This window comes from Lepeophtheirus salmonis, chromosome 4, assembly GCF_016086655.4.
Source record: "Lepeophtheirus salmonis chromosome 4, UVic_Lsal_1.4, whole genome shotgun sequence".
Lineage (NCBI taxonomy): Eukaryota > Metazoa > Arthropoda > Copepoda > Siphonostomatoida > Caligidae > Lepeophtheirus > Lepeophtheirus salmonis.
This window is the reverse complement of record NC_052134.2, coordinates 44,665,242-44,691,932: the sequence shown is the minus strand read 5'-3', so window position 1 is coordinate 44,691,932 and position 26,691 is coordinate 44,665,242. Positions and strand designations below refer to the sequence as shown.

At 32.0% G+C, this 26,691-nt stretch overlaps 1 protein-coding gene and 1 long non-coding RNA gene across 3 annotated transcripts in view; both read left to right on the top strand.

The window, feature by feature from the left end:
• Positions 1-460: 460 nt before the first annotated feature.
• The window catches only part of LOC121116046 (rabankyrin-5), an 88,918-nt gene continuing 62,687 nt past the window's right edge, over positions 461-26,691 (top strand). The window contains exons 1-2 of one of the 2 annotated variants that reach the window (XM_040710243.2): positions 461-726; positions 788-998. In XM_040710243.2, the coding sequence (XP_040566177.1) occupies positions 714-726; positions 788-998 (224 nt within the window). In that variant the 5' untranslated portion in view covers positions 461-713. The remainder of the gene's footprint in view (positions 727-787; positions 999-26,691) is intronic. The other variant, XM_071887951.1, reaches the window with a different exon arrangement.
• Positions 26,299-26,591, top strand: LOC121116048 (uncharacterized). Its single transcript, XR_005863749.2, has 2 exons — positions 26,299-26,421; positions 26,454-26,591. It is a non-coding gene; the product is annotated as an uncharacterized lncRNA (long non-coding RNA).

Here is a 26,691-nt window from a genome sequence, read left to right as displayed (position 1 = left end):
TGGGGTAATGGGAGTGGATATTTTAAGTGAGGAAAACAAAAATGAAATTAACAAATAAACATCAAGCCACTTGTTTGGGATTAATTAGCTTTACTACAAGTTCTTTTAGGGGAATGCTAAAAAAAGTTACCCTGTCCCTGTAGTAGATAATATGTCGCCTATTAAACCTGTCAACTTATACTTCATTTTTGACTTAGAGAACTTTTACATACCTATTAATAGTATTTCATTATAAAATTGTATGAAATCAAAAATACATGAAATACATTTCTAAATATAAAGTTTCAATTATTTTTGGAAATGGGTCAAATTTGAGGTGTTAAAGTTTCAATGGACTCATTTTACTTTCTTAATATAACTAAATTATTTTGCACTCCCGTCAAACTCAAAAAAGAGCTCGTTCCAACATAATTTATTTCACCGTACCTGCCTTGCTTATGAAGTTGAAGGGCGAGTAAACAGTATGTGAAGATATGAAAGAAGAAGAAAAGAGGAGAGTCATCACATGACGTAAGAGTGAAGAATCTAAAGGAAGAGTTCTTGTGACGTCATAACTATGTTTGTTTTGATAATGAATAAATAAGTTTAAAGTAGACTTTTTAATTGTAGTGCTCATCAGGGAGGAGTATTCTCATATTTAATTTCTAATTGATATAAAAGCCATTTGCGGGATTTTGTTCGGAGTTCATGAAGGATTCTAAAGGGTTTATAGAATGAGTGAGAAAAGTAAGATTTTTTTTGGGAGTCAATCTTATGGCACGTAAAACATTTTGTTTTTTTATTGTAGGTGATGAATTGTCCAAGGTCCAGGGTCATTTGCAACTACTCCGATCCGAATATGTCAAATTACAGAATAAATGCTCTGCGTTAGAGAAAGAGAATGCATTATTAAAGGCATCCCATGGTGGGTTATCGGCTGGGGGAATTGCAGAGAGTAATTCTTTTCCTGTTCGGCTTCTCGAAACAGCTCGAGGACTTTATAACTCCCAGCAGTACAGGTAAGACTCTCGTATTATTTTTCATGGATCAACCTTTTGTATAATTGTATTGGATCATCATCATCATCTAAGGGTCATTTGATATTTTAAACTTGATTTCCCGGTACATACTTTATTCTTTCCAGGTATTCATGTCATGATTAAAAAACAGTAGTTAATTATTGTTACTTTCAGAGACTCAGACTCTTCAAATACATACTTAATACTAATTATGATTATGCGTACATTTATAAATAATATGAGTAAATAAATATATTCTGATTCTCCATAAATACTAATAATACTATTTTCAAGCGTCATATTTTCCGTCTGCCCTTGTTCAATTACTATTTTTCCATATTTCCCACCTATTAATAATATTACCAATTTAGATAAGTTATAGTTTCTATTAATACAAGATCCACATAAGCGCAATTCCTCAGTTCTAGCAAAAAATATCCTATTTTTTTATTACTAAAGTACTACATTAATGACCTCTATTATGAAATAAGGCATTTTCATAGCATATTTATTTCATATAGTCAGTTATTTTATTTATATATTTTTTTTTGCGAAGGAATAATGATTATTATTACTCATTATTTTTTTTCAATTTCTTCAACGTTGGGATTGTCAAGCACATTATACTGAACGAATCTTCTTTCAAGACTTTAGTATAATCGATTTATGGGATTTGGTCATTCAAAAAGTATTTGTACATCTCTATTTTTGAAAATTTTGAATTTTTAGACGTAAAAATTACGTTTACAAGTTGCACTTATCTGGATTTTTAAGCAGCATGTTGCTTTTTATGAAAAGATTTGTGCCTGAGAAGTAGTTGCTTTTCATCCGGATTTTACTGTATATATATACAGGATTGATCTTATCTAGTAGTATACATTTTATTATTTTCAAATTATTCAAGAGTAAAATCTAAACGAGATGTTTTGTGAGGACATTTATTTAACAAAATCAACGGAAAATAGTGCTCGGCACAACTTTTATTTGATATTTGAGCCCTCAGCTCTAACAATTGCCTTAATACGAGGCCTGAATTCCTTTCAGACCTTGACTATTTAGTCAGACTCGAACTTGGTCCACTCCTTCTTGATGGAAGCCTCTAGAGACTGGATACTTCTGTAGGGAGTAGTAGAGACCCTATCCTCCAGACGTTCCTAGATAAAGTAGTCCAAGGGTTTTGGCGTCTGGAGAGAAGGGGGCCACCTTTTGAAGTACTAAAAGTCCTTAAAGTTGTCTTTCAGGAAAGCCTAGGTCTTAGCCGTGGGATGACACGGAGCTTCGTCTTGAGTGGAAACAAAGAGGTCTCCGAACTTTTCTCTGGCCCAAGGTAGCACTTTCTTATCCAGAAGTTCGATGCAAGCACCTGCAGTGAGCCGCTCCTTTCTCTTCACAAAAACGTAGGGCAGACTTCGTCTATGCTAGGGTCTGGATTTTATGTTCTGAATACATGTATCACTGAAGCTCAGACATTGTCTGGATGTTCTGTTGTGATGTAACGTCCTTTCTGCTTATTCACAGTGGCATCAATGGTGAAACATTTTCATAAGAAAAGAGCAAAACTTTACGTAAATTTATGTTGGCCTTGAGAAAATTTAGATTATTCTTTGCTTTTTCCAACTGTCTCAGCTTGCTCTGCTCAGAGATAAGATGTCTTGTTGTCCTCTTCCATGATTTTGCAACACTGTCATTCGGGATTGGAAATATTAGAATGTATACCACTAGATAAGATCAACCCTGTATATATATATATTTATATTATGTACAAGTGACGACGTCTTATAAGTTATAACTTGCCTAAATATTTAGTACACGTTACGATTTCTACGACTCATTACGGTTGATTTAATTACAACATGAGTCATTTTAATTACGAACTATTAATTGATGCAAGTATTTCATTTTGAACTATTACGCATTTATTCTGTATTTGCGAGTATAATAAAGGGCATTACCTTTTCTAAAAAGGTGATGCGACATTTGCACTTTATAACGTGGCATAGAATAAGTCTTATTCATTAGTCATTTTTATCAAAATAATAAAAAATAACAGCATTCATATATTTATCATCCAAGGAATTTTAAATCATATGACATTATCTTTATCATTCGTACTGTAAATTCTTCATTTAAAGTTATAACTTGTACAAAATCGCAACTTGTATACAACACATTTATATATGAAACTGAGCAACTGAGAGTAAGGAGTTTTGCAATTTGATTTGAACACTCATTTCTCATATACTAACTTTGTACAAAACATATATTAAATCATTTGTATTATATTATATATATTTATAATTTGTTGGATATTATTAACAATATATAACGGAGGAATTTAATTCCACAATCTACATATTTACCGTCATTTCATCCAACCCACATAAATAGTTATTATTCTCAGGATAATTTTAATTATATTATTATATAATGTAGTTAAGTATACGCATATGTTCATATAACGTTAATTTGGTAAGCAATCTAATAGGCTGTGAGAAAAATAATTTCGTGTTTTTAGCTTTATTTCATTTCTTTATAAAAAGTGTAACAATCATTTCATTAAAAAATAATATGCCCCGTTCTGTTCGATAACTTGTTGTAAATGAGAATCCAACTTCATAAGGCACTTCTCGTAGAAGCCCTTGTTCCTTTTGACAAAAAAACTCGGACATCCAATTTTCTCAGGCTTCTATTGAGGGCAAATTTGTACGCCCAAGCGCGTTGTCCATAGACAGGAACAGGGGGTAGTCACTTGGTGTCAGATCCGGACTGTAGGATGGATGCATAATAACTTCCCGTCTGAGCTCCCTGAGCCAAAGATGTGTGCGGCCTGGTGTTGTCTCTTATTCGCCAATGCTCACCGCTTCTGTTCTATCGCCAGCTTTAAACGGCCGAGTTGTTCACAGTAAAGTGCAGAACGGAGCGAAAAAAATATCGCTCGAACCACTGTTGTACATCATGAACTGAAAGAGTATCGTCCCGTATGCATCGAAAATGTTCTAAGTCGCTTTTGACGCGTTTTTTCCTTTTCAGGTAGTAAAAATATGGCGAATTTCTTCCTTTGATACCTTCATAATTGACCCACGATAATTTACGACTAAACCGATCAAGTGCAATACCATCTCTTGTAATATATACTCATACCTTTGCAACACTTTATAGTGTTGTCCGATGTGACCAATAATGAACAAGATATAATTACTTAAAACAAAGGGGACGAAATTACATTTTCCCCAACCTAACATATAATTAATTTTGTCAAAATAGGAGCATTTCTTACGAGTTCCTTTATTTACATTTATTCATGAATTGCTTTATTTCCTCCTCCTGTTTTTAGTTGGTGAGGGATTTAAAAACAAATAAACAAACATTTATGAATACAACTATGAATATGTATTGAGCAACCTTTAAACAACATATGCTACAGCTTTTAATATATAAATGAAAGTGAAAAGATTACATAGGTGAGGTTACATCCTATTTCCTACTTTTTGTTCATAACACAATCTATGTCAAAATTTCCTTTTTGTACATACTATGAACTGGTTCTACTTTGAATTCTCATGGTCCTTTTGATAAAAAATGAAGAAATGTAAAGTTTCCTCCGTTTTGATCAATTTTTATAAGGATTGTGCACAGCGCAAAGTTGTAAATTTCACAATTTCATGGAAAAATAGGACTCTTACATTAAAAATAGTTGACGAAAATCAAAACAAAGTATTTTATTTTAATAAACAATCGTTCAAAAGTTTGTGCATAATTTTCTCCTAAAATGATTATTTCATATGAAAATATTATCTCTTATGACTTTCTGTCGGTATGAAAAGGAGTTACAGAGTGCAGTGCACCCTGGTGTATATCATCAAATTATTTTGATCTAAGAAATAACAATGTAGACGTATTAATGAAATATTGCAGGCGTGTGCATAAAGCATTGAACGTGTATACATAGTCCACTGATGTATATCATTTTATATTTTTGATCTATGAAATAACAATTTAGTCGTATTAATGAAATATTGCAGGCGTGTGCATGTAACATCGAATTTGCACCACTGTTTCTGATTGTTATTTTTATTCTTCTCTTATAGTAGTTAAAATACGGGGAATACTGGTCTGTTTGTTTTTGCTAGGGAGCGCTCTAGCGACTAAAGTAATCTTCACTCATTCCATCATATTTTTTTTTCTCTAACTCCTATTAGTTATTATTATTCTTTTATTCTTGAGGACAGAACACAATTGATGTGAATTGATATATGTATTGAGAAGTTAATTTACGTGTAAGTGTGCTCATGAAAAATGGACTATAACACTGTGACTTTCTTACGGAGTTATCTTCAGTGTTATTATAGGAAAATAATCTTTTGTTGCACCAGGTAGTGCTGGGTAATACCGTTAGTATATTATAAAGTATTGCGACACCGCATAAAGTGCTTACTTTTTTGCCCTTTATATGTAATATTAGATCTAAGATTTTTGAAAAACGAAGTGAATAATATATTATATTTCATTGAATATCTCCTTTTGTCCTTCACCAAGAAATTCAGAGGTGGCACCACTAAAAAAAACATACTATCACCTCATATTTGTCATATCCTTAACTAGTATATAATTTTAATGTTTGTAAAATATATTCGTTCAAAAAGTTTGTGTTAAAATAATATCAAATATATTTAGAGTTGTAGAAAATATGACCTAAGTCAGTGCAATATTTTTTGTAGTTGGCAATCTGGGAAGTTTTTTTAATTTTCCATAGCTGTTACTATTATTTTTTTATTATTTATGAGAGAACATCTATGTTTAAAGTACTCAATAGTGTGTTTGTGCATGAAATACGAAGAATAATACAGGGATGTATTATAAGTCTAAGTCCTTGTTGGGATTCGGAGTAGAATTAAGTACGAACATTGGAGTAATTCCTGCCCATGTATTTGCTTGATACGGATCTGTGTTTATTCTTTTCCTTTTATAGCTGCTTGTACCTGGTGCTATATTGAAATCTGAACACTTACTAATTCAATAATTAATGAAGGTTGAGTGATCGAAATTAATTCATATTTCGATAGATTAAAGTATAAACAATTAATTACAAAACAAAACAAACCTGAACTGTCTAGCTTACGTACAAGTCGAGAAAATGCCACTAGAACATGACTGAGAATTTCCATTTGCGCACTCCAAGTAGTTGTGCGTCTCCAAAACCAACGTTTCTGCCGTCAGCATATCCGAAACGTTGGAGAAAAAAAAGTAAAAATGTCATACTGGACCCGAAAGAGTGAAAGGAAACAGCCATGAGGGCCCATGGAAGAGATCTCTGTGTTTCACACCAGAGAACTATAAAAAAGTGTGTGGAAAGAGCCTTTTGAGGGTGAAGAGGCCACTTTTGACACCAACAATGAAAGTAAACCATCTCCCTCTTTGCAAAAAAAATTTTGAATGAGTTTTTGAACTCTTTTTGAACACTTCTGATGATTAAGGGAGCTCAGACACTCATCTATTTATAGTATTATTTTTGTTGAAATTCTATTGTTCATTAATAAATTATATGTTGTTGTAGTTTAAAATTCAAAGTGTTTAGATTTTAATGGACTATCTGTAGTTAATCTAATGAATCTTCATGAAAGTTAAGCTGCTCTTCTTCCAACACTCTTCAAATTATTCAAATTTTTGTTTTCTTTTTTTTCTTACATATTTCCTACAACTATAAATATACTTTTATTAGTTTAGTTAGTTTTGGTATCCTGATTATTTGCTCAAAGGGTTTGTTCTTTGACTTAAGAAAAATGTGAATAATATAAAAAAAAAAAATTATAAATATAGAATATAATTATTACAAGGACCAATCATGGTTAATCGAAATGATGTAGTTAATATATAAGTACTTGATTTATGATCCATACGAAAAAAATCAATTTTATGAATTTTTCTGTATTTGAGTCGTTATTAATAGGAAATATATTCCATGTACCATTCATAAATGAATGAAAAGATAAAAGATAAATTATTTTTCTATACATTGTTTATGGCTTCTATTGAAATTTATCTATATGTACTTATATTCTGTATACATATCTTCAAATAACCATTTTCAATTCTAACTGTTTGAAGAGGAAAATACAAGTCTGTATTTGGTATTAAATATTTATACGTGCAGGCTGTGTGTGATCACTCAAATACTACACTTATGCATTTTTTAATTTTACTTTTAGACAAAGCTGTAAATAGGATTGTAAATCGTAAGCATTTTGGTGATGTAAAAAAAGAAATAGAGTGACCCGATCTATTGTTGTGTCGGTCTTTAATTAGGACTGGGGACCGCAGTCCAGTCCCGTCCCACTTGTGGGCCTTAAAGAAGGTAAAATCTATCCCTTATGACGTCATTGAAGGTGTTTTTCCCTTTTTAAATTATTCCGTTATATAATTAATGGGGTTAGCTCGCTAATACAAAAATACCCTATGTCTTTTGTTGTCAGCTGTTGATTAACTTGTCTCACTTGATAAGTCATGGCTATTTTATAACTTATTCTTTTTGACAAATAAACGAAGTAATAACGTGTTTTATGCTTATTCCAATTTTACTAGAACAAGGTTAGGCAACAAGAAAATGGCTTGGCAAGCACAGCAGATTTATTTAATAAACCCCTTTTTATTTCTGGTGACGTTATTTGGATAAGTCTTTGTTATTAATAGTATATAAATTTAAATAAATGATATCATTATCATAGAAGTGGTTAATCTATATTTCTTAATCGGTATTTTACTAAATATAATAGCAAAAGTAAGTTTTTAAATTTAATAAATTATCAAACACTAAGGATCAAAATGATGAGCACAAATTCTGGCTTCATCATTACTGATTTCGCCTTTTCTTCGACAAGCCAAAATCCAAGCCTTCCTTCTTGCAAGGTCTTTAGGGAATCGGTGGTATGAAACGCCTCTTGGGTTTTTACAAATAGCCACTGCACTGACTTTTGTAGTTTTAGTTAACTAATAAAATAAAATATTGTAACAAATTATTTATTAACATGTGTTACGTCTATGTTTCAATAACTTATGAAATTTAAAAACTTACATTTAGCATTATATTTAGTAAAATATCGACTCAGCGCAAATGTTTACTTTTTAAATTTATGTTGTATTAGTAACCAAGCCTTGTCCCAATGATGTCACAAGAAAGAAATAGATTTATTTAATAAATCTGCTGTGCTTGCTCAGCCACTTTCTTATTGTCTAACCTTGTTCTAGTAACATTTACTTATTCTCCGTTTCCAAAAGGACAGGAATACAATTTCTTGCTGATTCGTCGTCATATATGTATATGTTGATCATCTTATTACTTCTATGGAGATATTTTGCCTTGTACAATTACTAATGTTTAGATACGTTCTTCTTATAATATTATAATTCAGTGTCGGATAAAATAATATGTAGGATTTTAATATTATGAAATTTATTTTTATGTAATTCATTTTAAAAATTGTGAATAAATAATATAACAATGATCATCTAGTATTAATTAAGAGTTTAAATAGAAGTTGGTTTGATTGACTTATTTGGCTAACTACCCGATGATTTCGGGCTTCTTTTTTTCTCTCTCTCCTCCTTTTGAAGAAAGGTTGCGTGATATAATAAAGTTAACGACGTGATCATAAAACGAATTATATTACTAAGTAAAAATTTAATATCTTCGTATTAGAATGAAAATAGGTCTATTTTTGGCAAGATAATTGCAATGATCATAATACGTATCTCATATATCTTATTTGACTTAATAATAGGGGGGTGTTAATTCATAAAAATGAAAAAAGAGTAAAATCTGATTCTTATTTGATTCAATTTGGAGGTCAGTACAGGGGTTTTGATCGTTTGAGTATCCGAAGCATTATAATTTGTTTCTCTTCAAATAAAAAATAAAGATTATATTCTTATGTATCACTTGAGAAAATGAACTTTAATGATAATTTTGAACTTCAACTACATAACTTTAAAATTCAAACTTTTGAAATTCACCAACGTAAGTTCTAAATTGAAACTTTTGGGATCCCTTTACAAATAGATCCTGTTTTTTTTTAAAATTCCTTTTTAAATGCAATTTTACAAATATAACTTAAGCATTAAAATATAACAGAATATCGAATTAATGCATTACCCCAAAATGTGACACGCTAAAATAAAAATTTAGAAGAAGTTCACCTTTTTGTGACCTTTGACCTTTTATGTATATTACCTTAAAACAGTAATTTAAAATGTTATATTACTATTGCTTTAAGCATAAAAAGGCTTTAAAAAAATACGCATTCATGGGTGATAAAGTAATTTTCGGGGCATGGGGGGAGTGTAGGGTTGGCTGGAAATTAAAAAATATTTTTTCTAGAGTGTTATAAAGATGGTTTTGCATTTGAAAAGTTGGGCTAGAATAAAATTTAAGCTACCCCCCCCCCTCTCCCAAACTAATACAACGTCGATATTGTTATGAAAAAATATTTTTTACCGATAGTACCGATCTTGAGACTTGGCTGGACTGAATAAATAAGGACATTAACCCTGACGATGATTTGAAGAGTGTTTGAGAGGAGATTAGCTTAGCTGTAATGCCGTTTCATTATGTTAGCTACAAGCAGTAGGCCCATTGCTAGATATTTTTTTAAATTTTATTTTAGTGTTCCTTTAATTTGTAAGATGGAGTTGCACTGATTAAGGATAAGTAAACAAGTTAGTATTACATTTACTCTATTCTTTAAAGTCCATATACATTATGTATATTTCCTTTTCTTGGGACCACCGGGATGCAAACCTACGCACATGGAATAGGGGGGGTATATTTTTTTAAGATCTTCTGACTGACTTGACTTCTCATATTTTAATACGAGGAAACTTTTTTTTTTTAAATAAAATATGTGACTTTTAATTTTCCAAGTTTCATTTAATCTTTTTATGATCCTAGAATGTGTTGATATTTAGTTTAATGACGCTAGTTTTAGAAAATAATATCTGTATCTATTTCTAAAAAGTAATCTAGTAATTACATAGACAGGAATAACTCCTTTTTATCATTTTCTTCATTTTTTATTCCTAATTCCTTAATCATCTCATCCGATGAGATGTAACTGTAATTCATTTGGTTTAAGGCCGAGTCTACGGTGAAATGCAATTCATCATTAAACAGCGTCACAATTTTCTGGATTGTTTTTATTTTATTTTTATTATGGCTCGTGTTAAGTTAGTATTTTGTTTTTAGTTCAATTCATGAATATGTCACTTGTACCCATCGTATTTTCAATTTTCAAAAAATTTGATAAAAAATATATATTATAATTATTTAACGATATTTCAAATGAATGAAATATTCCCATATGTTTTATTTTTATCTGTTGCTGATTTGATTGCTATTTTTGCTCTTCATTAATGTTCTGAACGTTGTTCTCTCCCCAACGAAGTTTAACGAGTTTTATGTTTTTGGGTCTGTTTGCTTGTTAATCACCATGATTGCAGCAAAAGTTACTAATCGATTGAGATCAAACTTTGTGCGATGATTATATACGGTCACAATAAGAGGCCATTCAATTTTAAAAGGTCAAGGTAATACAAAAACGATTTCGTAAGTTACACGATCATAGGCCAACTCTATTATTACAGCTAAGAAATCAACTGGTCAAAAGGGATCAAAAATGACCCTTTGGTAGTTCTATTGTTAAGTAAAAAATTTAGTTCGCCATTATTCATAATTTTGGCCTAATTGAAGCATTGATTTAAATGGTTGAGATTGATGATAAAGTTATTAACGAATATCTATAATGACTTCATTTAGCAATAACTACTTCCGCAAAGAAGTTGAACTGAGGTTCTTTTTTTTTTGCCCTATTTGTTTGTTTGTTAGTCAACAAGATTACGCCAAAAGTTATTGATCGATTTTGATCAAACCTGGTACGAAGTGTATATATGGTCACAGTAAGAGGTCATCGGGGTGACGGTCAAGATAATATAAAACGTATAAAATGCATAACTTTGTAACAGATCGAGATAAATAACTCAATTTGATTTTAGGGGGAGTTTAGGACTTTACCAAGTGCCCATTCTAGTTTCATGTATTTTTCCCTCCTCTCTTTGTGAAATGCAATGAAGATTACTATGCGTATAAAACATAATATTTTAAAACATAACGTGACAATGTCTGCACCCAGCAAGTCCTATATAAATACATAAATGCATCGTTCAGGATTGTTCAACTCCTCCTCCGGTTGATTAATTATTACATAATAGAATTTTTATTTTTAAAAACCCTAATGATATCAAAGTAATGTTTATATTAGAGAGTTAGATAATTATGTATTTCATTAAAATAATGATTTATCTTATCTTTTGTTGGTGTGTAAATTATGTTTTGTTTATGTTCTACGCACTTATCTCATTTTAATCCATATGTATGTACGTACTTATGTTAGCAGAAGGCTCTTTGATCATGCATGGGCTCTGTACATGAGGATTGTACAAGTTACAATCAAACAAGTTGAAATAAAACATTTTAAACGCGAACTATTTAATAGTTCATATATCCAAAACAATCAGAATTTAATTTTGTCGTTAAAGTATGTTATTTGTTCTTCTTCTTTTGCCTCTTATTAGTATTTTGAATGTTAATTGGTTGAGCTCGAAATCCCAGTTGTTAAAGGAATAGTAATACCTAAGTATAACAGATGGAAATCAACAAATGATAAATTAACAAAATTGGGAATACATCTTTTTACAAAAAAATGCAGTAAAATCTTTATTTAAAGATATATTCACATCTATTTGATGTCCTGAATCCACTCCGTCGGAATATTTTCCTTCTGTCTCACTAACCTACTCAATCCTATTTCTGACGCGAGGAAGAAATCTGCTTCATCTGAGACGTATCCGAATGTTGATATATCTAATCGAGAAGGGTAAATGAGTGCATGGGGGGGTGTAAAAATTAACTCATCCCCTTAAATTGTACACCAAGTTGCAATTTCTTCAAAGAGATTGTACAAGTTATTTTAATAGAAGACGGTGTTGTCAGATTCTTCCACTCAAGTAGTTATTTTATAAAGATATAGTTTTAGGTGAAACGGAAAGCCTGCTTCACATGTAGTTAATCCTAAAATGGATAAATATTTTGTATTTGTTTTAGAAAACGTTTCTTTGTGAACGGAGCCCTCAATATGCTAATATAGTTTATAATATACTCTTTTGATCGGCATATTAACTGGATTCCTACTATTTGCTACTTTTAGCCATTTTTTTCACTGAACCCTGTAATTGGCGAACTAAAAATTAATTCTGGCCCTTTTTCTTTCTTTTTTAAGGAGGAAGGTTGAGAGATATTGTTTTTTTATTACGGTATTTTTGATAAGGATGATGTAATGATTGAAATTCCATTGAATGCTTGATGTATTAATGGAGTAATATTTGACTTGTATAAGTATTTTATGGTACAATAGGCAATCCCAGAACCAACTATTTAATTTCTTCTTAATGAATATTAATGGATCGAAATGAAATGTAAACATCACTTCAGAGTTGATTACCCATTCATCCCCATGTTCTTTAAATTACAAGAATTTTTCCTATTGCTAATGGATTTATTTAACCCCTTCTATACATAGAAAATCTATTCCTTTCATTTAAAAAAAATACACACTTGGCAAAATATTGACATATTAAATTTCGTATAATGGGCACATGTATGGTGTGTCAACATAGAAACAATGTGATGGATATTCATAGCGCAAATATAGTGCATTTTCTAATTAACCAAAACAGTACTAAAAATTAATTTAAACTTATAATTTTTTCAGGAAATATTTATTAATATATACAGAACATATTTACCTAATAAAACCACCATTTGCTTCCACAACCTCCTCTAGGAGGCTCCTGACCCGGTTGCAGGCGTAGGTGATGTCCTCCTTCGGGATGTTCTTGAATACCTCTATGATGGCCGTGATGACAGACGCCTTGGTGTTATGAGGGGACCTATTGGTATCCCTCTTCCGCCACGCCCCACACAAAAAAGTCCAGAGGATTGGTATCGGGGCTGCTAGGAGGCCTTGGTCAACCTTCTCTACTTGGTGTTTTGGTTCATGAACTGCCCCTTGCGTAGGCTGTAGTTCCTGTACCTCAGGTCCTCCTTCACAATGGTCCTTACAAACTAGTCAGAGCAGCCCATCTCTCTTGGCATGATCCTCATGGACACCCATGGGTCGGCATCAACCATGTTTTGGATGACTTCCACCATGCCCTCCCTCTGGGAGTCGCTGCGGCACTTCCTCTTGACATGAAAGTCCTCATCCTTCCCCCACTGGCCAGAAACTCGTGGTAGAGCCTTGCCACTTTTTCTTACGATGGAGCTTGGAATGTTGTGATTTTCTGCTATTTCAACATTGGACCTTTCTGCGCGGATTATGGCGACTATAGCTCCCTTTGGGTCTCTGCAACCAGTCCATTCATTCTGAGTGAACTCACTTTGCTTTTTTAAAACCCTATATATACCCTTGATGTGTTTTAGAGCATGAATATAAAAAAACATGCTAAGAGGTCAAGAAACCGGTTTATGTGGCGCTATGAATATCCCATGCACCCCGTATATGTCCATATTTCATAGACATATTTGAGTCAATCATAGGCTTGTATTCAAATTTGTTGGATGAGTTAATATACCCATGAATTTTAACTATGGTTTAAAATATTTATTTGATTGAAAAAAAATATATTGGCCCTATTATGGCTCCCTCTAAGTATAATCTATCAACTTCTCATTCTTTTAGTATGAAAATCAATTTTGGCTACTTTAAGTTCAATTTGCCGCCCCATTAAAGGGTTAATAGGAATGATTTATTCATAGAAATGGCGATATTTTGTCGAAGACAAATACAAATGAAATCCACACTCAATTTTAAGAAAAAAAATTCTGGCTTGCTTTTGTGTTCATGGGGCACATATATACTTTTTAAATAATACAAAAAATAAGTCAAGTTAAAAAAAACAAAAAACAATTTGAATAAATTCAAAAATCACTTTAATTTTTGGAACTATTTATCGGAGGACATAATAAGAGCCGAAGAGTTTTCAGACATTAAAGTATGATAAGTAAAAAAGGAAAAACATACATACTTTCGATACAAGTAGGCTCCTTTATTCTGTCTTGTAACCTTTCTTTCTCTAGAAAGAAACTTAAAATTTATAGACCCAAAATCAGTTGTTATTTATCCAATTTTTCAAAGCTACGGAATTTAATTTTCAATCATTGTTGGAAAATGTTAACAGCTCATGGCTAGTTCTAATTCAACCATTCAACGTTCAATACACAAAGTAAGAAGAAGGAAAATCGACAGCGGATAACAAAAAACAGTGTTCATTTAGTACAGTCACTAATGTTGTTTCAGTCCTTATTTAGGACTGAAGACTACTGTCCTGTCAAGTTCAGTCTTGGTCTTGTGCAGTTCAGTCATTCATATCAGTCCTAAAAACTTATAAAATTCCGTCTTCTGATGACGTCAATCAATATTATTTCTTCTTTTTTTAATCAGTTCTAGAACTGACATACTGACAATTCTTAAGGACCTATCCCAAGGATTGATAGGACCAATCCTAAGAATGGACTTGACTGGACCAGATAAATAAAGACTAATACAACACTAGGGTTCAAACTAGGCTAGAAACCGAATTGTTGTCTGGTTCGGGCTTAAGATATTTTTTATACTAACAATATTTTGGTCCAGACTGTGTTCATAAAAGATCATTTCATTTTTTTATCAAAGTATTTTCTTTCATTTTTGTGTAAGACCAATCAAGACCAGTCATTTTTTTTTTCTTGTGTAGATCGATTTACTACGAGACCGGTCCGGACCGAATACGTTTGGTGTATCTAAAGTTATAACGGGTTTTAATGGTCTATAATTCTAGGACCGAACCCCAACAATAATACCTACTTTGAATAATATATTTAATTTGTTATGTTTATGACGTTCAATGATGGTGATTAGTCTAATATTTATTATTATTGGGCTTCGGTCTGAGACCATTGGGACTTTTAGTGGCGTGGCCGAAATAGTTATGTCTGTTTCAGTCTTATTTAAAATAAATTGTTGATGATGTCATGTGTGTTATGATCCATAAAATAGGTCAACGAATGAAAACGATTTAATTTCTGTCTGGACGGAAATATTGTTTTAAATTGTCCTTGAAAAAAATCAATTATGTCTTGGACTAAATCTGAAGACTAATATTAATAGAGCAAATCTGCAATTGAAAATCACATACCTAGGTCGTAGGTTGGGATAATCAGGGGTAAAAAGACTAGTGTCATTATAGTTAGGTAAACAAAACAATTGACTACTAACAAAATCCTAACTTAGCATGACATAATGTTGTTGTATATTTGAAGAGAAGATTTGTAGTCCTTGCAACTTGTTCCTGGTTGCTAATTGATATATATCTTTTTATAATAAATGATCTTTGTCATTATTTTGTCTTTCTTTCTTATTTCTTCAAGAATTTTTCGTTCTTTTTTTTTCAAGGATGTACTTGTACATAAAATGCGTATTCAGAATATGATTTAATATTTTATTTACCACAAATTATTCTCCTTTTCCTGGCTTGAAAGAGGGATGTTTTCTATATAAAAATATGAGCTAATTGTACAAGTTGTAACCAAAAAATGAGGGGAACACTCGTTTTTTACTAATGAATTCAACCCAAAAAATGAATTTATCGTTGAGCGCAGAATCCAAAACTGATCTCAGTTTTCTCTTAGTCATTTGTATTCTAAAATATCTGGAATTATAGTAATTTGGGACTATTATAGTCCAGAGTCATTTTTTACCCTTAAAACAATCCCCAAGTTAAAAGTAGGATATTAAAACTTATGTAAAAGTGTTTTTATGATTACAATAATGCTATTATTGATTCTGCATCTTGTTCTGAACTCGACATATTCCCATTTTTAATTTGAAAAGGGATGAAAAACGATACTTTTCTTTAGACCCTTATAACTTATTCTTCATCCTTATTGATGAGAAATATCATAGCTCTTATTATAGAAAAAAATATTGAATGTTTAATTAAAAAAATATACATCTCCAAGGATTTTTGTTTTACTTTGTATTTTTTTGTGATGTTTTTTCATATTTATATGTTGTTGTGCCTGTATCTAAAAATCTTTACAAATATATTGATAAATCATAAGGAGATGCAATTGTCATTATTGATAAATAAGGAAGTCATCATAAATGAAGGCACATATCTCATTCATCATCTTTCATGAACTATTCTCGTATTACTTTAACTTGCCTCCAGCTAGTGCATTTATGTTATACCTAAGAGGGTACTAGGAAAACTACCCTGGGGAAAATTGCCCATGGAAGATTTCCCTGGAGGAAAATTGGGCGTATTTTGTCCAAACTTCTTAATGAATGATAAAATATTATAAAGTCGCTTAATATTATTTATAACAAATATCTAAACATATTTTTTGTTCCATCCCCCCAAGGGAGTACCTACCTTCAAGTGTGAGTAATATTATTGCAATACAATGTCCTTGCAATTTCTTAAGTTCAATCTAATCTTCTAAGAAATGGATTGAGAGGATTGATTAGGAGGAATATAGTAAATAGTTTAGGGGTTCTTAAATTATAGTTGAATACCTTCTGCCCTCGGATTGGTCCGGGGTTAGTGTGGGTTGCTAAAAGCCACCGCACATACGTCCATGGAACCCCTGTAATACCAAAAGAATAGTTTTAGCCATCGCTTTGCAAATTGAAAACGGCTATTTTTCTGGGTTTTTTTACGCCATTTAACTCTTTTCTTTCTTTTAGATGCTATGTTACGTGCAAATAACATTATTTGTATTATTTGTAATTTGTGTATTTTCAAGTTTGAAAAAAGACGGGCAATTTTCCTAACTTGCAATTTTTTCCAGGGTAATCTTCCATGTGCAATTTCCCTCAAGGGCAGTTTTCTGGGCTCAACCTAGGAGGGATAGTCATTTTATGTTAGTTTTTGTGAGTTTTTATAATGGGAGGACGGGGGAAAATTTATTGTTATCTTAGAATCCCGGGAAATCATTATAATACTAATGTAAATTTGTTTTTATTTAAAAAAATCGGATAATCCACGATGTTCATTCCCATTATTTTTTTACCTTCGTCAACGAATGTTATGTTTTTGTCTCTGTTTGTTTGTTGGTCACCAAGGTTCATGGTGCGCACATTCCCCTCCGTCAACTAAGGTTGCCTCTGTTTGTCTTTCTGTTTGTTGGTCACTAAGGTTCACGGTGCTCACACTTCGGTTAAACAAAGAGCTTTTTGGCTAGTCAAAACATCGAAATGATGGGTCATCCGCCGTACATCCCTGATTTAACCCTAATGACTTATCTATTCCTGTATATTAAAAATCAATAATCTGGTTAGCGGTCTTCATCACCAGAAAAAACCATTGATGCATTCAAAACCCGTGTTTTGGAGTTACCTCAATCAGAATGAAAAAAATGCTTCGAAAATTTCGCTAGTATCTATTTTTTTTTTCATTTTAGGCCAGAATTATAAATAGGAACCTGTGTACATAGGCTTATATAAGTATAAATGCAATGGATATTAAATTTTATTTATTTCAACATCTTACATTTTTTACTTTAACAAAGATTTAATACAGGAATACTTCAATTAGGAAAAATACCAATGGCGGAGGTTTTGGGCTCTGCCAAGTGCCCATTCTAGTTTCAAATATAGTTATTGTAAAGCTTTTAGTTTACATTTTTTTATTGTTCCTTCTAACTTCTCAAGTAGATTTGCAAAGGGTCTTTCATCATGATTGATTTATATTATAAATAAATGGAAAAAATATATTTTGAATATATCTGCATTTCACATTTTTATGGTATTTTCTTGTTCGTAAAAAATAAAAAAGATCTATGGTTTTCGAGAGATCCCAAAATCCTACGAGATTATCTGTAATAGTTATATTGCAGTGACAAGACACATGAGAGACTCTTTTTAGTGTCATAAGACATTTATACTCGTATACGAGGGTGGTATGAAAAGATACAGTACCATTTTTTGGAATTCTTATTTTTCATCATAGTCTCCTTGTAACTCTACACACTTCCCCAGCGATGTTCCCATCTCTGTAACCCGAACAAATGGTACTCGGCATTTTTTGGACTGTATTTTTGTTTCAAAGGTATAATGATGTATCCAAGTTTCATCTACAGCAAGCTTAATAGAGGAATACAAGGTTATACCATAACGCGTGCACAACTGATGTTTGACATCCACTACGCTTTTAATATTGACGTCATAGTAGATGAGTCGTTGCGTGTTTTGTAAAAATCAGCTTTTCTTGTCCAGCAGTTGGTACGATACATTAAATTGAAAATTATAGCAAAAGTGACGGCATAGACTATGAGTGTTTATGTCTTTTGTCCAAATCTGCTTGTCTTGTCCAGCAGTTGGTACAATACATCAGATTGAAATCCCTATTTGAATACTGTAGCTAGAGTACTCAACTTGGATTCACAATCAAAGAATTGACATGCAGTCGAAAGTGAAAACTGGACTTGATACCATTTTTAATAATTTTTTTTTGGAATACTTTCTATAATTTTACAGGGTATAATCAAATCTAAATTTACACTAAGTGGCGACACGTAGACCACTTGATGAAAATTGGATACTTAACATGTGTATGTGCTTGTTTTCCCGGTAATACGGCCCAAACTAATGAATAGATTTTTCTAAAAAAATTCAAGTAGGTTCTTAAGGTTCCAGAAACGGTGCTTTTAAGAATTTTTGGGGTTCCCAAGGCTTTAAATAGCATTTTTCTTAAAAAAAATTTTTTTTTGGACTAAAAACGACTATTTCATATCAAAGAAAAAATAAAGAACGTAAAATTTTAAGAATTATGTTCACTGCATGTTGGTACGTATTTTGCATACTTTTTAAAAAGAATATTATAAGATTTAGATACGAAAAATAGAGAGAATTAGACAAAGGATTATTAACAATTATATGAAACATGAGCGAACGACAGTTCAGCTTGAATATTTTTCTTCTTTCAACATAAAAAAAAGTGAGCAAACTGCAAAGATACAAACTAGTGTTGGGACTCGGTCCAGCGCCGAATTTTTTTTTTCGCTTAAGTCTGAAGTGATTTTTTCTAGACCGATTTTGACTGACTTTTTGGTCCAGACCGCAGTCTCAGACCGTGGACCGATTTTTTTCGGTCTCACTTTGTAGGCTGATTTTTTTTCAGTCTCAATTTATGGAGCGATTTTTTCTGTCTCAAATATTATGAGAGACCATTTATTTTCTATATCAACTGTCATTTTTTTTTCAAAAAAATCTCTAAAGTACACGATAAGTTCTAGAACAAATACTGTACCTATATAAGAGATGGTGGGATCAAAATTAATCCGACCTATCTCTGTTTAAACTTCAAATAACGTCAATGGGATTGAAAAAAAATATGATGTCATGTTATACACAATTTGTCTGTAAAATCTGTCTATGCCGATTTTTTTGGGACCGAACCAGACCAAATTTTTCCTTTGGACCGACTTAGACCGAATTTTTATATGAGATCGGTCCAGACCGAGCTTTTTTGTTGGACCGAATTAATTTGGTACACTAAAAAATATTTCAGTCTCAGACTAGTCTAGGATTTTCAGACCGAACCCAAGCACTAACACATATGTACCGACATGCAGGGATAATAACTCTTAAAATTCTACGATCTATATTTTTTGTTTAATACGCCGAGCAAACCTACACTAGTATTATTACATAATTAACTGCACCATTTACTTCTGTCATTGCATTTAAAATGTGAATTCTGCGAGGGGAAGACAAATTTGTAGACGTGGAAAAATGATTAAGGAAATGCTATCTGTAGTATTTCAAAAGTGACCTCTTTTGGGAGATAGTATTCATGTTGGCGAGGAAATCTTCTCAAGCTAACACTCAAGTTCTCAAGTTTGTCATTTTTTTAAAAGCTATCGGTTAAATGTATGTACTCTTCGAACTACTTTTTATAGAGAAAGAAAAACTAATTACAATTAGAATAAGTAGGAGAATATTAATGTTCATACTTAACGATTGAGATTATTTTCGTCTGTGACAATCAATTTTGATTTATTATGACACATTTATTTTAATAGACTCAGGAAAATACCTAATACTCTAATAAAACAGTATGGACATGAAATGAGCTTGAAAGACATGTGAAAACTCTGTGTAAAAACATGGAAACTTTGAACTCTACTTGGACTTGTAAAATAGGGATTTTATCCTTTGCATGTTTAAGCTAGTGTTGCCAGAAGATACCATTATTTTTTAACCGATTTCAGTATCAAAATTAGGTTCAGTATTTCTATACTTTAGCTCTAAAAATATACTACAAAAAGTCGTTATAAGAAATTAACGTACCGTTGCAGAGTCGTCCGTCGGATTTTTGTTTGGGGCAGAGGGAGGAAACTAGAACGGAACTTTGACATTGTAAACGACAATTTTTATTCTTACTTTGTTTGATAAAATATCATTTTCTAGCTAAGAAATTTGGGAGGTTGCGTTATCGGTAGGACATTTTTTATGACGTACCGGTACTTTAAGTACCGGTTCAATGATCAATATTTGTCTAGTACAGTTTGAAACCGCCAGTGCCCTGGTATAATATTGAATTCATTTCATTATGAAATAACGCCATCTTGCCAGTTATCCAATACAATTTTTCAAAACAATAGAAAAAATAATTGAATGTTATTGTCATTTCTGACTAATATTTGAATTGGCTGCTTGTTTACTCGAACATGAAATCCTGAATTCCATCAATCGACTGAGGAATCTTAAGTCATTCTGTAGCTATGAAATTTTTGTTAGATTAATCATTCTTTATAACATTTGTGGTTAATCAGCATTAAAGAAAGTCACAATGATTTTTCTCAAAAATCGAGTCTGGATTATATGTACAGTGTGGAACGATAAAATTGTCGCACTATAAAAGATGACATAATTCCATTTCCGTTTGATGAAACCCGGGTTTTTTTTTTTTGTAGCGGACCATCTACTAGTGGTAGATGGCCCACTACCTGAGCAATTGTGATCGATCGAGTCGAGGTCCCTTTCCTCTTACTCCAAAACTATATTCTTCGCTTTGTGAAGTTATTTCCTTGTCATTAAAAGGTTCTAATACTTGAATTTCAACTATCTGCTGTCGCTCTCTCCAATTTGAGATAGAAAGAGAAAGTACGACGGGGATACAAACTGACATAATTTACCTGGAATTACTCCTTATATCCTTACTTAATACCAGATAGTCATATTTTATTCAACTCTACTAATGGATATGATGCTTATCCGTATACTTGTAAGAATGTAAGAATTAAATGCAGTTTAAACATATAAAAACATGTGTTGTTCATTGTTCTTTGACATTACACATGAATACTCTTATACGAGAGTGGTCTGAAAAGTTGTCGACCTGAACGTGAGGAGGATAGCAGTCATAAATAAAAGCTAGGTACATCTATCTAGCATCTGTTGACATTTACTCAACAAAGTTTCAGCCATTTTGGACGGTCAGTTGTTATGTAACAGTCGTGTTACAAAATCGAGAATCAAGCTTTAATTTAATAATTGTTTTTCAAAGTGTAGGCTTTAAATAGATTCAAACAATATCAGACATGTGAAGGCTTGTTGTGTTAAAATTTGAAGCGACTCTCTCCATCCAACTCGGAGTAATTGAGGCAAAAACAAAAAGTGTCTCATGAACTATTTTTTTGCAGAGAAAAAGGCTGATTACTATTTAGACGGATTAGAAAGATGGAAGCATCACTTGGAAAAGTGTGTAGAGTTACAAGGAGACTATGTTGTAAAATATAAAAAAATCAGAAAGAGTGTGTGTTGTATCTTTGTTAGGTCGGAAACTTTTCAGACCACCCTCGTTAACCTAAAACTTACAGTTAAATCCGTTCTTGAAAAGGAGAGGTCTTGATTATATTAACTAATATTTTATTGTTGTTTACTAAAAGAAGAAGCAAAAAGTTCACTCCAAGGATGGAAATGACCTTCCATAACTGTATAGAGGCACTCCGAAATTACATTTTTTATATGACATTAATGCATGATAATATAATTATAATAAATATTTACATTCCATGTATTTACAAAAATCAACAAAAATTTAAATGCGGGATTGAAGTTTTATGGTAATATGCGGAAATCAAACTTTTACACTGTCCACATATGAGACTCCAAGAGTGTATATTTCGACTCCCACATTCACAAGCCAATACTTTTTTAACGTTTTTTTATTTTTCTACTTCATATTTACCATTATTGTTTTAAAACTATTTCTTTGGCAGTAATATAAGCCTCCAATCTATGCCTAAAGGACTTGCATACTTCCAGATATACTCTTCCGACATGTTGGTTCATTCCTTTGCAATGGATGACTTTAGGCTACTGATATTGTGATGATAAGAGCGACAGGCTCTACCCTCCACATATAGTGAAGTCAAATGGATTCTGGTTTGGGCTAGATGGTGGCCAACACTCCTTCCACCAAAATCTACATTACTTCAGTTTATTCAACAAATAGGGGCTTGAACTCTGTTACTGGTATATACATTTATTCTGTTTTCAATAAATATGCGAGGGAAAACTTTTCCATCAGAGCCAACATAACCTAACATCATATCTATGGCAGGTTGTTTGGACTTTGCCACATTCCTTCATTCTTGTGGAACAGCGTAGGCCGAGGTGCATAGGTACATGTTTGTACGAGAATTGAAGACCTTATCAACGACTTACATCTTCCCATGACTGAATACGATAATCTTTGGTGTTTGCTGATTTTGAAGAAAGTTTTAAACCCGCTGGTATCTTTTCAACTCGTTTCTGTTGTTAAAAGGTTGTCAAAATTTGGATTTGGCACTTTCCAAGACTTTTAGACACAAATCCTTCTTTACCAAGTCCCTTATAAGTCTTCTCAGTGATGTTATTGTCTCTTGCAAGCTTCTGAATGCTAGTTGAACGATTATATTGAATAATATAATTTTTCTCATTGATCTTGGCCTGGGTACGGACTGTATGGGGTCTTCCACTACTCCTGCCTGTTTAAAAGGTTTCAGTAGCTTCAAATTTCTTTTTATTGTTGGTGACTTTGTTTACATGAACTCCCAATGATCTTGCGTATATCAACAAATCTGTCTCCAGCACAAATTCGCTTGTATATTTCCCCCCGTAATTCGGGCATCCTTTATGAGAGAAAAACAGGGGACTTCCTATTGATTTATAAATAATATGTAACATAATTGACCATATCATGAAACCTTGTTGAATATTTAAGAATATTTGAATAAATCCTTACGAACCAAGAGGCTTTTGAATTCACTCAGAATTACTCACTTATTACGGATATGGTCATCCCTTAAGCAATTTTTACGAGGAAACGGATTTGACAAAAATTTGGTATGTGGCATTATTGTCATAATTTATAAAAATAACAACTTCATTGTTAAAGTTAAAAAATACAAAAGGCTACGTCAAACATACCTTTTTAAATGAAAATATAAAAAATGTAAAAAAAAAACAAAAAAACTAAATAAATGAAGATATTATTTTTATAAATCAAACCATTACTCCGAATTCCATGAGTTTTTCACTCTATTGTTTAAAAAAAAGTGTGCTGAAAAACTGAGAAAATTGCCAGTTAGTAAAATTACCCGTATTTTGTTCAAACTTAATAATGAATACTAACACATTATAAATTTGCTTAATATTATTTATTTACTATTTATGTATTTTTAAAAGATTTATAATATAATTAGGATCTATTATAGGTTTGTAAAAAATATTATAAGATATTTTTTGTTTTATTTTATGTAGGAACTTATAAAATATAGATATTTGTTTGAACAAAATCATCATTACTAAAATTTTATTTACCATTTACTCACAGGATTATATAAATTATTTCCAAAAAAAAAAATCTGTTAGGTACTGTAACTTTTCATAAAAGATAAAAAAAAAAAAGTAATTAAACATTGATCACTTTATAAGTAAAGAAAGAACTATTATTGATATAACTATTGAAATACAAATAATGTTATTTACATGTACCGTAGCATCCTTAAAAAAAAGAGTTAAATGGCGTGAAAACACAAAAAAATTGCCTTTTTCAATTTACAAACCGAAAGTTAAAAACAATTTTTTGGTGTTAGAGGAGTTCCTTGGAGGTATTGACGGTGGTTTTGAGCAAACTCATACTAACCCCGGACTAATCCGAGGGGAAAGGGTATTCCACCATTATTTAAGAGCCCCTAAACTATTTATTATACTCCTCCTAACCAATCCTCTCGATCCATTTCTAAGATGATTGGATTGAATTTAAAAAATTGCAAGGACATTGTATTGCAATTATGTTACTCACAATTGAAGGTTCTCCCCTGGGGAATGGAATATACAAATATGCAAAGATATTTGTCATCAATAATAGACAGTGAAGTTTTTACAAAATGCGTGCAAATCTCTCTAGGGCAATCTTCCACGGCCAATTTTCCCCAGGGCAGTTTTCCTAGTACCATAATATAGCTATAATATATTAATATTAGCTTAATTATTATTTAACATGCCTACGTGCGTATTTATGGCACAAATATTAATGATTTGCAACTACAAAAATAAAGATTTTTATAGTACAAATATATAAATGAATAAATATGACCTTAGACAAGTGTAATATTTTATCCTCTATACAAAGACATTATCTGCACAGAAACCAATTATACGATCCCAAAAATTATTATGCTACGAGTAAGGATGGAGTTTTTTTGTAAAGCGCGAGAAGGAAACAAGAGAGTGAGACTTTCAAAATTATGGAATTAAGGCTCTTGTTAACATCAGCTCCCTGTTGTATGATTTTAAGTGGAGAAAATGAATTACTACTATAAAGAGGAGAACTCTATACATCTAAATTATCATTAATGCAGAGAATATATTGTAATTATGTTTCAATCAATAGCAACTAAGTAATGTTTGTCTATAATCCGTATAAAAATAATGTTATCTAAGAAATAACAATTTAGTCATATTAATGAAATCTCTTGAGATTGTTGCATGTAGTATCGAGCGTGCGCTTCATATAAAAAAATAAGGAAGGAAAAATGTGGACATATGTATATAGTTGTATTAGAACGGTATGTAAAAATGAATACAATTTTGCTCGTGTCAATTCATATTTAAAACAACTCTACTCTATAAAATATGAGTTTCGGACTCATTTCTAATAAGGAGGGTGTGTAAGTAAAGCTCCAATTATAAATTTAACATAAAAAGGAAGTACATTATATGGGGGTTTAGCAGGATTATAACTATTTTTGGGGGGCGCGTTTAAAATTTTAAGTGTTCAGTTTTTAACATCAGGTACATCAGGCTCCATGCTCTGTTTTTGAAAGTGGGGATGGGCCCATAAATGTACTAAAAAACAGAACATTTTTACTCCTACATTATAATTTTGAGTTCTCAAGAAGTGGGGTGACGATGGACCCCCTATGTTGTGGCCCCCGTACATTCACATTAAGTAGCTAATACATGTGCTATTATTTTTGTAATGGTTGAATATTTTTATCCCATTAATAAGTTACCTACTTTTTTATGATCAATCAAAAACATAATTAATTGTAAAAATCTTGCCATTTTACCCACCTAATATTCATTTGATTTTAATCAAATGTCAATCTTTTTTAACAGCAAGTTTTATACATTTTAGTCTTTTGTTGTTGTTTTTTTTTAATATTTAAGGTCGACTAATGAATTTCCTTCAAGATTTAATGGAAATATTTCCTTGTTTTTTAAACCGATATATCAACTCTATGTTCCCAAAATGTTGCCGTCTTGTCTTATGATGCAATTTGTTTCTGACTGACATCACAATTGCGTCATAATTTAGGAACTTAGTTGATATTGATACTTCATAAAATTTGAGTAATTTCCAAAAAATATTGATGTAACTTCATACAATGGGTCTAATAACAATATAATCCAACGACTTTAACCCGTCCAACAAGTTGAAAAGAATAACCGTGGTTAGGATGATTTGCGCTGGGACTGTGACATCATGAAGAGTGGTTGCATGCTAAGGAACACAGTGAAGACTATCAGGGCCATTTTTCATTTTTTTAGCTCTCAAGTCCCAGATGTGGCTTTCTAAGAACTCGGAGGACTACACCAGCCCAAACGTATAGCCTCTCAACGGCCCCGACTGGAATCCCTGTGACTTCTACCTGTGGGGCGCAGTTGAACGGGACACCAACCGAACCTCGTGCAACATGGTGGCCGAGTTAAAGCAGCGCATCATTGTGATTTTCAATTAGTCTGAGGGACCAGGTTGAGCACGCCTGCAACAGGCTCAGGTCCAGGCTGAGCACGCCTGCAACAGGCTCAGGTCCAGGCTGAAGAAGGTTTTGTAAATTTTTTGAAAGGTGTCTAAAATATCGCGTCGACACTGTATATATAACATAAATTATTTTATTTAAGTAAATATATAACAGTGTTGATAATTTTATCATGACAGCTAGTAACACCCCTGGTTAAAATCATAATTTCAATATATATACATTATAATACCCAGTTGCCAGCCTTATGTTTTTTTCAAAATATTGCCTTTCCTTTTTGACAATTGC